Here is a 16,294-nt window from a genome sequence, read left to right as displayed (position 1 = left end):
TCTCAACTGTTGCTATGTGATCCTCAAGATGTACAATGAATGACACCTCAGCCCCTTGCTTTGAATGGTACAATACTGGATGAAGTAGAATGATGAGCTAAATGTCAGCTAGTCTGAAGCATTAGTCATAACAGGGATGTTGAGAAACCGTTTACTCCACTAATCTGCTATCAGTATGACAACCAGCCATTCTGGGCTAGGACAGCAAAGCAGAGGGGAGTTGGGAGTCCTCCTGGATGTGGCCAGGGGAAGAGACTGATCACTGGGCACCATGGTGTAGATTGGCTCCCTCTTCCTCAAAGAGGATGACGTTGAGGAGATTGAGAGATGGATCCGGTGAACGGGAGCGATTTACAAAAGTGTGCAAATCAATAGGAAGCAAGCATGTCAGCCCCTCCTACGCGCGGCAGCGCTAGAAATATCTCCCAGGCTCAGAATGAGGTTGGACTCAAGATGATCTCTCCAACTATCCATCCTACTGCTGCTACTGGATGGATGAATAGGCTGGGAATCACTACAGCAGTATTTAAGGACATGCAGCATATATAATAAAATATTACAGAGATATTCAGGATTGGAGAGAGAACCCAGAGAATCCGCAATTAAATGTCATTGAGAATATTTAGCTAGTCAGATCGGTAGAGACTTGTGATGTAAGGAGCCCCTCTCTACCCCAACGCCTTGCGAGGGTGTGTCACACACTACTTGCAGCAACTGCACAAGGCAGGCGTTCATGAGGACAAACATGCATGTCTTTTGCGTTTGGCTGCAGCCCTTCCCTCTCTTAATTGCCTTTTGAAGTGGTTTGAGAATGTCATTATTTCTCTGGGCTCATCCTTCATAGGAGAGCTTATCCTGCTAAGTAGGTCACTCATCCCTGCTACAGGAAAGGAGGTCAGCTGACGTGAAGGAGCTTAATTTTAGACAGGCGCTCCTAGAGGCCCCCATTTATCAACGCCCCTCTTCTCACTTTGCAGCAGCGCCAGCCAGGGACAGACGGAGGTAGCTGCTGCTCGCTAGGAAAGAAACAAAGCCCTGATCCTCCTCTAATAACATGGATATAGGCTAATATATCTCTCCCATCAACAAAATAATTTGCTGGAAAACAGGAGGATTTCTGAATTGATGGGTCAGATTATTTATGGATGCAAAATTCAATCACATCCATGAAAATAATGTTTGGAAAACAACTAGCGGAATTCCCAAATCCTTGCCTTCACTCTGTACTCCTGCTTGATCTGTGACGAGGGATCATGGCAGCCATCATCGAGGTGCCCTCTGCTTTTCCACTTTTTCTGTCTCTCTATATTCTTTCCTTCCACATCTGTATCCTCTCCATCTCCCCTCTTATCCCCTCTCCTCGCCACTGGCCTACATCCCCACACTGCTGCTAGGCTTGTGCTCTGAATCTTAACAGTCACTGGCTGACTAGGTGCTGCTTCCAAGCGGGCGAATTCCTTGCCGATCTGGCCTCAATGGCACATCTGCATCCACTTAGCTGGGAATGGGCTGGAAGAGGGATCATTTTTATCTTCTTTCCTTTTTGGTTCAACTTGGGCCGTTTAACCCCTCCTTGCACCTTTGACTTACTGTACTGCATGTTACATCAGTGCATAAGAAGTTATCAAACTGAATTGTTATTGAGTCAAGTTATTGACAGGATAATGCATGTTATATGTACAGTATATTTAATTCTCATATTTTAACATATAACTGCCCAACTGACAATCCTGGGGCCTCATTTATAAACCTTGCATCCATGTAAAATATACCCCAAAATGTGCACGCGCCAGTTTTCATGGAAAAGTTGGCATTTATAAAAAATGTACTTGACATGAATGTGCTCACCTCCCTGCAAACTTTAGACCATGCGTACGCACATCTGCTAGTGGTCGAAATATTGTATTGCAAGCTGGCATGTAAGTATTTTATGCAAATTGGGGATATGGCGAGAAGCTTATTCATAAAAACTGATTAACAAGAATGCAGCCATTCTTGTTTCAGATGTCTTTTTGTCAAATAATTAGACATAGGAATCTTTTTTTAAATTAAATCAATTCATAACCATTGCAGAATAGATTTCTCACCTTTTCTGGTAGTGATGGGTTTATGTTCCTGAAGGAGCTCTGGTAGTGATGGGTTTATGTTCCTGAAGGAGCTCTGGTAGTGATGGGTTTATGTTCCTGAAGGAGCTCTGGTAGTGATGGGTTTATGTTCCTGAAGGAGCTCTGGTAGTGATGGGTTTATGTTCCTGAAGGAGCTCTGGTAGTGATGGGTTTATGTTCCTGAAGGAGCTCTGGTAGTGATGGGTTTATGTTCCTGAAGGAGCTCTGGTAGTGATGGGTTTATGTTCCTGAAGGAGCTCTGGTAGTGATGGGTTTATGTTCCTGAAGGAGCTCTGGTAGTGATGGGTTTATGTTTCTGAAGGAGCTCTGGTAGTGATGGGTTTATGTTCCTGAAGGAGCTCTGGTAGTGATGGGTTTATGTTCCTGAAGGAGCACTGGTAGTGATGGGTTTATGTTCCTGAAGGAGCTCTGGTAGTGATGGGTTTATGTTCCTGAAGGAGCTCTGGTAGTGATGGGTTTATGTTCCTGAAGGAGCTCTGGTAGTGATGGGTTTATGTTCCTGAAGGAGCTCTGGTAGTGATGGGTTTATGTTCCTGAAGGAGCTCTGGTAGTGATGGGTTTATGTTCCTGAAGGAGCTCTGGTAGTGATGGGTTTATGTTCCTGAAGGAGCTCTGGTAGTGATGGGTTTATGTTTCTGAAGGAGCTCTGGTAGTGATGGGTTTATGTTCCTGAAGGAGCTCTGGTAGTGATGGGTTTATGTTCCTGAAGGAGCACTGGTAGTGATGGGTTTATGTTCCTGAAGGAGCTCTGGTAGTGATGGGTTTATGTTCCTGAAGGAGCTCTGGTAGTGATGGGTTTATGTTCCTGAAGGAGCTCTGGTAGTGATGGGTTTATGTTCCTGAAGGAGCTCTGGTAGTGATGGGTTTATGTTCCTGAAGGAGCTCTGGTAGTGATGGGTTTATGTTTCTGAAGGAGCTCTGGTAGTGATGGGTTTATGTTCCTGAAGGAGCTCTGGTAGTGATGGGTTTATGTTCCTGAAGGAGCTCTGGTAGTGATGGGTTTATGTTCCTGAAGGAGCTCTGGTAGTGATGGGTTTATGTTCCTGAAGGAGCTCTGGTAGTGATGGGTTTATGTTCCTGAAGGAGCTCTGGTAGTGATGGGTTTATGTTCCTGAAGGAGCTCTGGTAGTGATGGGTTTATGTTCCCAAAGGAGCCATAAAACAAATGACCATGTGCATCTCATTTAATTGGACCTAGTATCTAGTAAATAGATAGGCTGAAAATATGTATTTCAAGTTTTACAATATCATAGGCAGTGCGGTTTATAATACCGGTATACAGCCGAATTTAACGGCTGGTATTTTACATTGAAGTAGGCCTATGTTTCAAGTTTGTCATGCGCCCAAGTACATTGAAATGCATTTCTTGCTGGCTCTTTCCCAGAAATGCAGTAATGAATAGCAGTAGTAGGCCTATTATAAAAAAAATATGTAAAGTGGAACAAAAACACGCGAAATACATCAGACTACTGTAAGTTTTTGGGGTTTTTGTTTGTAGCCTGCCCTACAATGTTTCAGAATTCGCGGTCAGTCATCATATATTAAGGTTGCAAATGCAACAACATGTTTGAATTCAAACCTTCTGCTGACCAGTCCACGACAATTTGTCATTGTTTTCTCATTAAGAAATGGAGACAGTCCTTTTCTAGAAACAGCTAATTACATTCTGCCAAGCCAGTAAATAGGCTTATGTAAAATATTTGACACTATGGATAGGCTACAATATTGCTGTGTGATATGAGTACGACATCATTGCCTATTTAATCTGAGTTTATACAAAGGCAGGACATTGAAACCCAATCTATTGATAAACAAAATATTAAACAACATATTGTCTTTTGCATGCAATGGCCTAATGCCAATAGTTTCAAATTATACAGCAAATCAAGGGCATTATTTTCACCATAAATGGTGAATGGAGGTGTTTTCTAGGCATGGTTTCAATGCTCGTTCACGCGCAAACAGTTTTACGACAGGTCGGATTTTCTAACAGGAAATGTGTGTGTATGGCGTGCGCCAAGTTTATAGAAATCAATATTTTTGTACATTTTGTGTGAAATGTATGCAACCGTTATAAATGAGGCCTCTGACCAGAAAGGAACACGAGGTTCACATGGTCATGTTTTCCAAATAGCCGTGTGTTTGAATGCTTCTTTGCACGGTTGTTTTTTTTGCATTATAAGTGCTTTTCTCAACTGTCAATCCTTTTAATTCCCTGATATCCATTATATGTTTGCTTTGCATGACAGTTAGCCATCCTCATTGCTAGATGTTGGGCATTATGAATCCTAAAATATAACAGGACTAACCTAGTCTCCTTTACTTTGACCAATTGATTTAGTTCGATGCCGTAGTTACCACCAATTAATTTTTTTACATGGCATCAAAGCCTGAATTTAGCCTAATTTTGTATAATTCTCTGCCCTTCATCTCTCCATCCTCCTGTCCAATCAGGATGGTGGATGTAGGGGGTCAGAGGTCAGAGAGGAGGAAGTGGATCCACTGCTTTGAGAACGTCACGTCCATCATGTTCCTGGTGGCCCTCAGCGAGTATGACCAGGTCTTGGTGGAGTCTGACAATGAGGTGAGATGGAATGCGCGCACACACACACTACTTTACTTTAATGATAATTTTTTAATTCTGACTAATTTGAGGAGGTGTCTGGCTATGTTGATACAGCATCTCAAGAGGGACAAACAGTAATATTGCCGTTTTTTTCTCGTTCATCAAGCAAATGTATTTTAAGGTAGTATGAGAGCACAGACGTTCACTTCGCCTAGCAGAGTTCTGATGAGAGCAAAACAAACCTACAGTACCAGTCAAAAGTTGAGACACCTACACATTCCAGGGTTTTTCGTTATTCTACAATGTAGAAAATAGTAAAGAAAAACGTTAGGACGTCAAAACTATGAAATAACACATGGAATCATGTAATAACCAAAAAAGTGTTAAACAAATCAAAATATATTTTAGATTCTTCAAGAAGCCACCCTTTGCCTTTATGACAGCTTTGCACACTCTTAGCATTCTCTCAACCAGCTTCACCTGGAATGCTTTTCCAACAGTCTTGAAGGATTTCCCACATATGCTGAGCACCATCTCAATTGGGTTGAGGTCGGGTGATTGTGGAGGCCAGGTCATCTGATGCAGCACTCCTTCACTCTCTTGGTCAAATAGCCCTTACACAGCCTGGAAGTGTGTTGGGTCATTGTCCTGTTGAAAAACAAATGGTTTTTCAAATAGTCCCACTAAACTCATCAGACAAAAGGACAGATTCCCACTGGTCTAATGTCTATTACTTGTGTTTCTTGGCCCAAGCAAGTTTCTTCTTATTATTGGTGTCCTTTTAGTTGTGATTTCTTTGCAGAAATTTGACCATGAAGGCCTGATTCACCCAGTCTCCTTCGAACAGTTGATGTGACTGTTGCTTGAACTCTGTGAAGCATTTATTTGGGCTGCAATTTCTGAGGCTGCTAACTCTAATGAACTTATCCTCTGCAGCAGAGGTAATTCTGGGTCTTCCTTTCTTGTGGCGGTCCTCATGAGAGCCAGTTTCATCATAGTATTTGATGGTTTTTGCGACTGCACTTGAAGAAACTTTAAAAGTTCTTGAAATGTTCCACATTGACTGACCATGTCTCAAAGTAATGATGGACTGTCGTTTCTCTTTGCTTATTTTTGCTGGTCTTGCCATAACATGGACTTGGTCTTTTACCAAATAGGGCTATCTTCTGTATTCCCATCCCTACCTTGTCACAACACAACTGATAGGCTCAAACGCATTAAGAAAGGAAGAAAAATTCCACAAATTAACTTTTAACAAGGCACACCTGTTTATTGAAATGCATTCCAGGTGACTACCTCATGAAGCTAGTTGAGAGAATGCCAAGAGTGTGCAAAGCTGTCATCAAGACAAAGGGTGGCTACTTTGTAGAATCTCAAATTCAAAATATATTTTGATTTGTTTAACACATGATTCCATATGTGTTATTTCAAAGTTTTGATGTCTTCACAATTATTCTACAATGTAGAAAATAGAAAAACTATGATATGATCAGGCTGTTTAGTCATCGGAGGGAGCTGGTTTGGAACAACAAACGAGTTTCATACAGCAATGAGCTATATTTCCAGGCAGAGAAAAGTGGAGTATCAGGTAGGGTAGAGACATCCACACCCTCGTGCTCTGCTCTCAACACTGGATCTACCTGATCTGACAGTAAACATGTCACAGGAGTAGCAGAGCAGGCCCTCCTCCTTCCACATAGACTGGATGTGTTTCTCTGCTAGGGAGAATGTGATTAAATAATGGTGACAAAGATCTGCTCTCACAGACTTAAACTCACACAGTTAACCCTAAGATGCACATTACTCCACCAATTATGCATTTTTCAACTCCATATTTCTTGAACTTTTTGGAGAATGGGGGGTGGGGTAATACATCTAATCGTCACCCCACCTTTATTTGCTATAAATGACACCTATAGTGTAGTATTCATTGTCACTAGTGGAGGTTAGATCTGATGGATTGCCATAGAAATGTACCTGGCTAAAAGGTGAGCCACTTTCGTGGTACCGGTTATCCGAAGTTGAGTTCAGAGTTGACCAAAGGTACCTTGCTAACTCTTCAAACTACTATTATTATAGGGCTCTGAGCTAACCACTCCGGGTCAGGCTAACTTAGGGCCAACTTCATTTACAGTGCCTTGCGAAAGGATTCGGCCCCCTTGAACTTTGCGACCTTTTGCCACATTTCAGGCTTCAAACATAAAGATATAAAACTGTATTTCTTTGTGAAGAATCAACAACAAGTGGGACACAATCATGAAGTGGAACGACATTTATTAAGTTAATAATTTGTAGCGCCACCTTTTGCTGCGATTACAGCTGTAAGTCGCTTGGGGTATGTCTCTATCAGTTTTGCACATCGAGAGACTGACATTTTTTCCCATTCCTCCTTGCAAAACAGCTCGAGCTCAGTGAGGTTGGATGGAGAGCATTTGTGAACAGAAGTTTTCAGTTCTTTCCACAGATTCTCGATTTGATTCAGGTCTGGACTTTGACTTGGCCATTCTAACACCTGGATATGTTTATTTTTGAACCATTCCATTGTAGATTTTGCTTTATGTTTTGGATCATTGTCTTGTTGGAAGACAAATCTCCATCCCAGTCTCAGGTCTTTTGCAGACTCCATCAGGTTTTCTTCCAGAATGGTCCTGTATTTGGCTCCATCCATCTTCCCATCAATTTTAACCATCTTCCCTGTCCCTGCTGAAGAAAAGCAGGCCCAAACCATGATGCTGCCACCACCATGTTTGACAGTGGGGATGGTGTGTTCAGCTGTGTTGCTTTTACGCCAAACATAACGTTTTGCATTGTTGCCAAAAAGTTCAATTTTGGTTTCATCTGACCAGAGCACCTTCTTCCACATGTTTGGTGTGTCTCCCAGGTGGCTTGTGGCAAACTTTAAACAACACTTTTTATGGATATCTTTAAGAAATGGCTTTCTTCTTGCCACTCTTCCATAAAGGCCAGATTTGTGCAATATACGACTGATTGTTGTCCTATGGACAGAGTCTCCCACCTCAGCTGTAGATCTCTGCAGTTCATCCAGTGATCATGGGCCTCTTGGCTGCATCTCTGATCAGTCTTCTCCTTGTATGAGCTGAAAGTTTAGAGGGACGGCCAGGTCTTGGTAGATTTGCAGTGGTCTGATACTCCTTCCATTTCAATATTATCGCTTGCACAGTGCTCCTTGGGATGTTTAAAGCTTGGGAAATCTTTTTGTATCCAAATCCGGCTTTAAACTTCTTCACAACAGTATCTCGGACCTGCCTGGTGTGTTCCTTGTTCTTCATGATGCTCTCTGCGCTTTTAACGGACCTCTGAGACTATCACAGTGCAGGTGCATTTATACGGAGACTTGATTACACACAGGTGGATTGTATTTATCATCATTAGTCATTTAGGTCATCATTGGATCATTTAGAGATCCTCACTGAACTTCTGGAGAGAGTTTGCTGCACTGAAAGTAAAGGGGATGAATAATTTTGCACGCCCAATTTTTCAGTTTTTGATTTGTTAAAAAAGTTTGAAATATCCAATAAATGTCGTTCCACTTCATGATTGTGTCCCACTTGTTGTTGATTCTTCACAAAAAAATAGTTTTATATCTTTACGTTTGAAGCCTGAAATGTGGCAAAAGGTCGCAAAGTTCAAGGGGGCCGAATACTTTCGCAAGGCACTGTATGACATCAGATTCCCTCCTTCTGGCAAAGATTGTCATCCCCTTCATTTGAGGAAGATGACTGTTTAAATATAATCAAATGTTTTTGGGGGGATTAAAACAAGTCATGTTAAAATACCTATCACATTAGGCATTTAGTAATGACCGAATGCATTTGAAACTTCATGCACAGTAAAACTTTTGTTTGACTTAATACAATTATTTTATCCATAGGAGTGGATACAAATGTGCTTGTATACACCAAATCACACCATAGACTGCATGACGATAAGTAATAAAATAAAGACAGCACTTCTAAAAGCCAATGATAAGTAATAAAATAAAGACTGCATTTCTTAAAAGCCTGTTTCACACCATAGCCTGCTGAATTTGCAAGGTAACTTTTCTTTCATTTTGATTTCGGCACAAATGGTAAAATTGGCACTGACTCGCTCATGGCTTGATTATTTTAGCATTGTCTCCAGTGTTGCCAACTTAGTGACTTCGTCGCTATATTTAGCGAGTATTCAGACCCCTCTAGCGACAATTTTTCAAAAAAGCGACTAGTGACAAATCTAGCAACTTTCTCTGGTGTTATTGGAGACTTTTGGAGACTGACATGAAAGCATAAACCCATCACTACCAGTATCTTCTCACCCCAGTCCCAAAGCACTCACAGGCGGCCCAGTCATCGCACAGAAGTCCCTCCCAGCTGAAGTCAGAGCAGGAGATGCTCACCACTCAGCGTCCAGACTGCAAATGAATTGCGCGAAGCCGCCGCTGGCTGATACCGCCCTGGCCTACATTAATTTAATTTAATTTTTTAACCTGAATTAGGGCCAGGCTAGTTACCATAATTTTCTCACATTGCCATTGACAGTTTTTTTCTATTGTCTCTTTTTGGTCCATTAGATTGTTAACCTCTCTAGGCTAGGGGGCGGTATTTTCACGTCCGGATGGAAAGCGTGCCCAAGGTAAACTTCCTGCTACTCAGACCCAGAAGCTAGGATATGCATATTATTAGTAGATTTGGATAGAAAACTAAAACTGTTTGAATGATGTCTGTGAGTATAACATAACTTTTTTTTTTTGAGGTGACTGTTTTCAATGGGTTTTCTATGTGGATCTAGATTTCTAAGGTACTTACTTGCAGTTCCGATCACTTCCACTGGATGTCAACAGTCTTTAGAAATTGGTTGATGTTTTTCCTTTGTGTAATGAAGAAGTAGGGTTGTTCAGAACGAGGGTCAAGTCTAGTGTACTGTTGTGGTTGGGGCGCGCGACCTGAAAGCTCGCTCCACTTAGTTTTTTATCTGCTATTGAAAGCAGTTTATCCCGTCTTAAATTTTATCGATTATTTTGTTAATAAATACCTAAAGTTGTATTAGGAAAGTTGTTTGAAATGTTTGGACAAAGAATACAGGTAACTTATTAGATATTTTGTATATTTAGATTTTTTCCTGGATCAAACGCGCCAAATAAATGGACATTTTGGACATTTTGAATTAATCGAACAAAAGGACCATTTGTGATGTTTATGGGACATTTTGGAGTACCAATAGAAGAAGCTCTTCAAAGGTAAGGCATGAACTATATCGTTATTTCTGAGTTTTGTGTCGCACCTGGCAGGATGAAATATGATTCTGTGTTTGTTTGATGGAGTGCTGTCCTCAGATAATAGCATGGTTTGCTTTTGCCGTAAAGCCTTTTTGAAATCTGACACAGTTGCTGGATTACCAAGAAGTAAAGCTTTAATTTGGTGTATCGCCCTTGTGATTGTATGAAAGTTAAATATTTCTAATAATTTAATTTGAATTTGGCGCTCTCCCATTTCATCGGATGTTGTCAAATCGATCCCGTTAACGGGATTTGATCCCTAAGAAGTTTTAATGTAGATTGTATACAAAAAATGTTATGGTTAAAAATGTGTTTTTACTGTGACTTGTTGTAGGCTCCTAAGTGGACCATAAGGTTGAAAACCAAACCAAATTAAGAACTAAACTTAAATTATTATAATTTTTTAAAATTAAGTAACTCCGCCAGAGTGTCTCTTTTGGGTCACTTTTGCTGGTCCCAAGCCCGGATAACGGAGGGTTGGAATTGTGACATAAAAACAATCGACAGAAGAAAGTTAATTTGTAGTTCTAAACATGTTTAGGCTGTTTTTTTACTCACGTTTTGTCTCCCCCACAATGTTATTCCTCTCTCCTACAGCACAATTACATGCACATGGCCAATTATGCAAAGTAGGCGATGACGTCATTTAGCGTCTTCTAGCGACTTTTAGGACATCCAATAACTACTTTCCTTACTGAGGAGTTGGCAACCCTGATTGTCTCAATGAAGAGTTCGGCTTCCAACTAGCCATGTGCGTCATGCACGCACAGTTACAAGCCTGCTAGAGTTAGCGGCAGGGAGATGAGCAATGTCCACCGTCCTGACCTGGAATGTGAAGCTAACTGAAGCTGTCTAACTTAATAAAAGCCTGAGTAGTTCTCGCTTGCTTCGTAGTATACCACTTAGAAGTTGTTTCTGATGAACCCATGAGTTCCAATACCAGTAACCGTTGACAACCAGTCAGGGGGAGAAGAAAAATCTGTTGGAAGTGGAAACCAAGTGATCTAACTACCGAAGTTGTCTGGTGAGTGTAATTTATTAATTAAAATGTCCAATAAACTTTAAATTGCATTAGCTAATTTATGCCTAGTTAGCAATATGTATGTAATGTTTTATAGGATAGAGTGAAAAACATTGTTGCTTTATCAGTTTCAACGAGTCAGAGCCGCTGGCTGGCTAGCTAACATTAGCTAGCTAACATCTATCATATTTTTCGCAGTTAATGTAATAGCCTGCTAGCTAACTAAGGATTTGTTGGATTAACACTTGTATTTTTAGGTGAAGATGTTGCTTTCTTTTAATATCAATATGCATGTCAATATGCTAGCATCACAGTTCAGTAGTGTTAGCTAGTACAACAGCTAAGGTAGCAACAATATAAGCTGACTTGATATCAAAACAAAACTTAATTTTTGAAGAATACCCTTCTCCTATCCTGTGGTGTTGGAAGAGAATACATCAACATCCAGGAAATGTTTGTGGTGCTCTCACTCATAACACATTTTTTTTGTGATGAATGAGTGTATTGTCTTGGAGCTTGATAAGGTAAGCAAATGCAAGTACTTTTCAAAAGAAATGTACTAGTAGCTCGCTCATGTTGATCGTTGTTCCTCTTTCTTTCTAGAAGCAGTCAGTTACACATTGAGGCCTTCAATTAAACTGAGGACAGAGAAATGTGTGCACCAGGTCAAGACTTGTTTCATGCATGGCCTTGATTTAAGTTAATAATTCATTTTTGAAAAATTTGAATTGCCATATTAGGCATAACTCAGTTGTGTTTTCTTCTGACCAAGCCTTGTACATCTGAGTCAGGACGAAGACCACTGGCTCTTGATGAAGTCCCCAGTCTAGAATAAAGATCTTAATTAGTTGTTTAGTTTACATCAATTGTGTTGAGTCTTGGCTGGAGAAAAATCTCATACTGTAGGTGTGTAGGAACATTTGGCCACACATTTAAAAGGTAGATTTGGTAGGGCTAAGTTCCAGTTTATGCTAGCTACATCGTTTGTTTATATAGCAGAAGGCAGAAACATTTTCCTTGCTGAAAACAAATATAGAATGCCAGTTTCAGTGAGAAGCATAGCAACATCAAGGCAATTTTGTAACAGTTGACCTGTTTTTCCAAAGCCAAACCTGTCCATTAGCCCGCTAACTCTACCTTTAAAGATGCCAAAATAGAGAACACCTTTCAACGTCTTAATGTTTTGTGTTTTCATTGCATTCGTTCAACAATTTGGACAAAGGACTTCTCCAAAGTTAACTCAAAAAGGTAATAGTTTTGAACTGGGTTTGATTTTGTTTATTTTCATTATTTATATTCTGTTCATTCTCTTTTTAACTTCCACTGGTTGAATGCTCATTGCTCACTTATCACTTGGCTTATGTAAATTCTGTAGTTGCCCCTTTAAACATCCTACGGTTAGCATACCCATAGTGTTCACATTTGTCTCATGTAAATGTTGTAGCTACATAAAAAAATGAAATAAACAATTTGGGGAATATTCAGTCTTTGCTCTTTTCATTTACATTCGGATGATTTCAAGGTTAATATTGTACCACTTAGCATAATGTTTTCATTGTGAGATGGAAAAAGTTGTATTGGATACATTTTTATCTGTTGAAGGGATACTTCAGGATTTAGGCATTGAGGCATACTTCGGGATTTGGCATTGAGGCCCTTTATCTACTTCCCCAGAGTCAGATGAACTTGTGGATACCAATATGTCTATGTCAAGAATAAAATAAGTTAATGGTAGTTTTGCGAGCCAATGCTAACTAGCGTAAGCGCAATGACTGGAAGGCTATGGTATCTGCTAGCATGCCATAGACTTGAAGTCATTATGCTAATGATAGTTAGCATTTGCACTAGCGCTATGTAGCAACTTCCTTCAAACTGCACGCAGAGACATAAATGGTATCCATGAGTTCGTTCGTCTTACTCTTTGGAAGTAGATGAAGAGCCTCATTGCTAAAATCCAGATGTATCCCTTTAACTAAACATGTATTCAATGTATTTTCTCTGTGGGAAGCAAGTTCATTTAAAGTTATATATGATTTGGTTTATGTAGATCAGACATTGTAATATTGTTGATACTCAAAGTAACTAAAAACCTGATCTAATTTGCATATTCATAATCAGTTTTCAGAAAATTTGCAGCAAACAGTAGAATATTTTCCACAAATTTCCCAGAATTGTTTGCCAGAAGTTCACAAGTTTCCTCAAATTTTCTGCAAGTTTCTCACAAAACGAATGAGCAAATTGGCCAAACATTTGCCAGAAGCCTGTTTTTTCAGTAAGGGTATGAATATTCCACTTGACAGTATCATTACATTTTTATCGTGCAGTCATGCATTTCAAATTACACTGAATTGAGTGATATGCAGGCTGGATCCACTTTAATGTGGTGAAAGATGGACTATTTTGTTTGAACTGCCATTGAAGATGCACTCCGGGATCGTAATCACAACAAGTTGAACATAACATTTCATACGACTTGGACGTAACATATCATATGAAATGGATGACCTACAGCACTACACAATGTTATGTAGTACACACAAAAGAGGGATGTTGTGGCATCCTGAGCACCACTTTCAAACCATTGACTGAAATTATTTTCAAAAGTTCTGGCGCATCCGGATAAATCAACCAGTGTCTCTGAATAAGAGACTATATATACCAAAGTATGTGGATACCCCTTCAAATGAGTTGATTTGGCTATTTCAGCCATACCCGTTGCTGACAGGTGTATAAAATTGAGCACACAGCCTTGCAATCTCCATAGACAAACATTGGCAGTAGAATGGCCTTACTGAAGAGCTCAGTGACTGTCAATGTGGCACCTTTCCAACAAGTCAGTCAAGTTTCTGCCCTGCTGGAGCTGCCCTGGTCAACTGTAAGTGCTGTTATTGTGAAGTGAAAAAGTCTAGGAGCAACAACAGGTCAGCTGCAAAGTGGTAGGCCACACAAGCTCACAGAACAAGACCGCCGAGTGTGGAAGTACGTAGCCTGTAAAAATCGTCAGTTCGTCGGCAGCTTCATCAAATGGGTTTCTATGGCCAAGCAGCCGCACACAAGCCTAAGCTCAGCATGCACAATGCCAAGTGTCCGCTGGAGTGGTGTAAAGCTTGCTGCCATTGGACTCAGGAGCTGTGGTAATGCATTCTCTGGAGTGATGAATCACGCTTTACCATCTGGCAGTCCGACGGACAAATCTGTGTTTGGTGGATGCCAGGAGAAAGCTACCTGCCCGTATGCATAGTGCCAACTGTAATGTTTGGTGGATGAGGAATAATGGTCTGGGGCTGTTTTTCATGGTTCGGGCTAGGCCCCTTAGTTCCAGTGAAGGGAAATCTTAACGCTGCAGCATAAAATTACAGTCTAGACAATTCTTCCAACTTTGTGGCAACAGTTTGGGGAAGGCCCTTTCCTGTTTTAGCATTACAATGCCCCCGTACACAAAGCGAGGTCCATGCAGAAACGGTTTATTGAGATTGATGGGAAAGAACTAGACTGTCCTGCACAGAGCCCAGACCTCAACCCTATCGAACACCTATTGGATTAATTGCAAGCCAGGCCTAATCGCCCAACATTTGTGGCCAACCTCACTAATGTTCTTGTGGCTGAATGAAAGCAAGTCCCCCGCATCAACTTTCCAACATCTAGTGGAAACCCTTCCCAGAGGATTGGGGGCTGTTATAACAGCAAATGGGGGACCAACTTCGTATTAATGACCATGATTTTGGAATGAGACGTTCGACGAGCACATACTTTTGGTCGTGTAGTGTATGCGCTCATAAATTACATCAAAAAAGCCTCCATATGTGGATTCTGGATACTGAAATAGTGGTATGCAGGGCAGTTGTGTTGCACATTTTCACAATGTAAAAAATGCTAGGCCACGCTTAAATAATTTCTCTGACAGAAGGATTGTTTCTTCATAGGAAAATATAATTTACTGTCAAGTTTTAGGGCCAATGGATGACATTGGAAGGAATAGATTGGTTGATTTTAGAGAAACAAAATGCTAATGATTAGCATATTTTCAAATGCTTTTGTTCAGTATTTGTCCACACATTTTTATAAAACAAGTAAAAGGCCCTCATTGTGCAAAGGTGTAGGTTCTAGAGGTTGTGCATATGTTAAAATGTTCTGACCATTCCCCTTCCCTCTCCCCTTCCTTTTCTTTGTCAGAATCGGATGGAAGAGAGTAAGGCTTTGTTCCGGACCATCATCACATATCCCTGGTTCCAGAACTCCTCAGTCATCCTGTTCCTCAACAAGAAGGACCTCTTAGAGGAGAAGATAATCTACTCCCACCTGGTCGACTACTTCCCTGAGTTTGATGGTAAACTACTCTTTAACTTTATCCTATCTACTAACTCGCTGCACTGACCAATGTGGGCATGTCCAGTACCATGGCAGTTACTAAGGCAAATTGTCAAATATAATGCATATTATAGTAATTTCTTTATTGTAACATTTGTTAATTTTAAAACATTTTTAAGTCTTTAGGTAAGGTGGCATGAACATGTGCCTGAATGTTTTAGTTTTTTTGTTAGCATATAGGGACACCATGTGGCTAGACAATGAAGTACAAATTCACATGATCTATTAACCAAATGGGTAGAACATGCTTTACATTCTATAATTATTTTTGCATTTAAGTAATGGCAGGTAATCCAAGAAAGAAAACAATGTAGGCGGTCAGTACGATGCAGAAAAACTTCAGTAAGCTATTTATAGGTAATATATACAGAGACTACATGTAGAAAGGGGTAGATAAGCCTATGGTACACTACATTACCGAAAGTATGTGGACACCGGCTAGTCAAACTATAACAGCCTCCACTCTCCTGGATGGCTTGTTTCCATTCAGCCACGAGCATTAGTGAGGTCAGGCTCTGATGTTGGGCGATTAGGCCTGGCTCGCAGTCGGCATTCCAATTAATCCAAAAGGTATTTCATGCGGTTGAGGTCAGGGCTTTGTGCAGGCAAGTCAAGTTCTTCCACACCGATCTGGACAAACCATTTCTGTATGGACCTCTCTTTGTGCATGGGGGCATTGTCATGCTGAAACAGGAAAGGGCCTTCCCCAAAATGTTGCCACAAAGTTGGAAGCACAGAATCGTCTAGAATGTCATTGTATGCTATAGCGTTAAGATTTCCCTTCACTGGAACTACGGGGCCTAGCCCAAAACATGACAGACAGCCCCAGATAATTGTTCCTCCTTCACAAAACTTTACTGTTGGCACTATGCATTTGGGCAGGTAGCTTTCTCCTGGCATCCGCCAAATCCAGATTCGTCCGTCGGACTGCCAGATGG

General features: G+C 40.7%; 1 protein-coding gene across 3 annotated transcripts in view; it reads left to right on the top strand.

Annotated features, from left to right (window-relative positions):
- The window catches only part of LOC110524330 (guanine nucleotide-binding protein subunit alpha-11), a 108,798-nt gene that overhangs the window by 83,672 nt on the left and 8,832 nt on the right, over positions 1 to 16,294 (top strand). For all 3 annotated transcript variants that reach the window (XM_021603873.2, XM_021603870.2, XM_021603871.2), the window contains 2 exons: positions 4,581 to 4,710; positions 15,162 to 15,315. In XM_021603873.2, coding sequence (XP_021459548.2) covers positions 4,581 to 4,710; positions 15,162 to 15,315 — 284 coding nt within the window. The remainder of the gene's footprint in view (positions 1 to 4,580; positions 4,711 to 15,161; positions 15,316 to 16,294) is intronic.

Source organism: Oncorhynchus mykiss, chromosome 5 (assembly GCF_013265735.2).
Source record: "Oncorhynchus mykiss isolate Arlee chromosome 5, USDA_OmykA_1.1, whole genome shotgun sequence".
In the NCBI taxonomy this organism is placed as follows: domain Eukaryota; kingdom Metazoa; phylum Chordata; class Actinopteri; order Salmoniformes; family Salmonidae; genus Oncorhynchus; species Oncorhynchus mykiss.
Note: the sequence above shows the minus strand (reverse complement) of the source record. Positions and strands in the feature narration are given on the sequence as shown.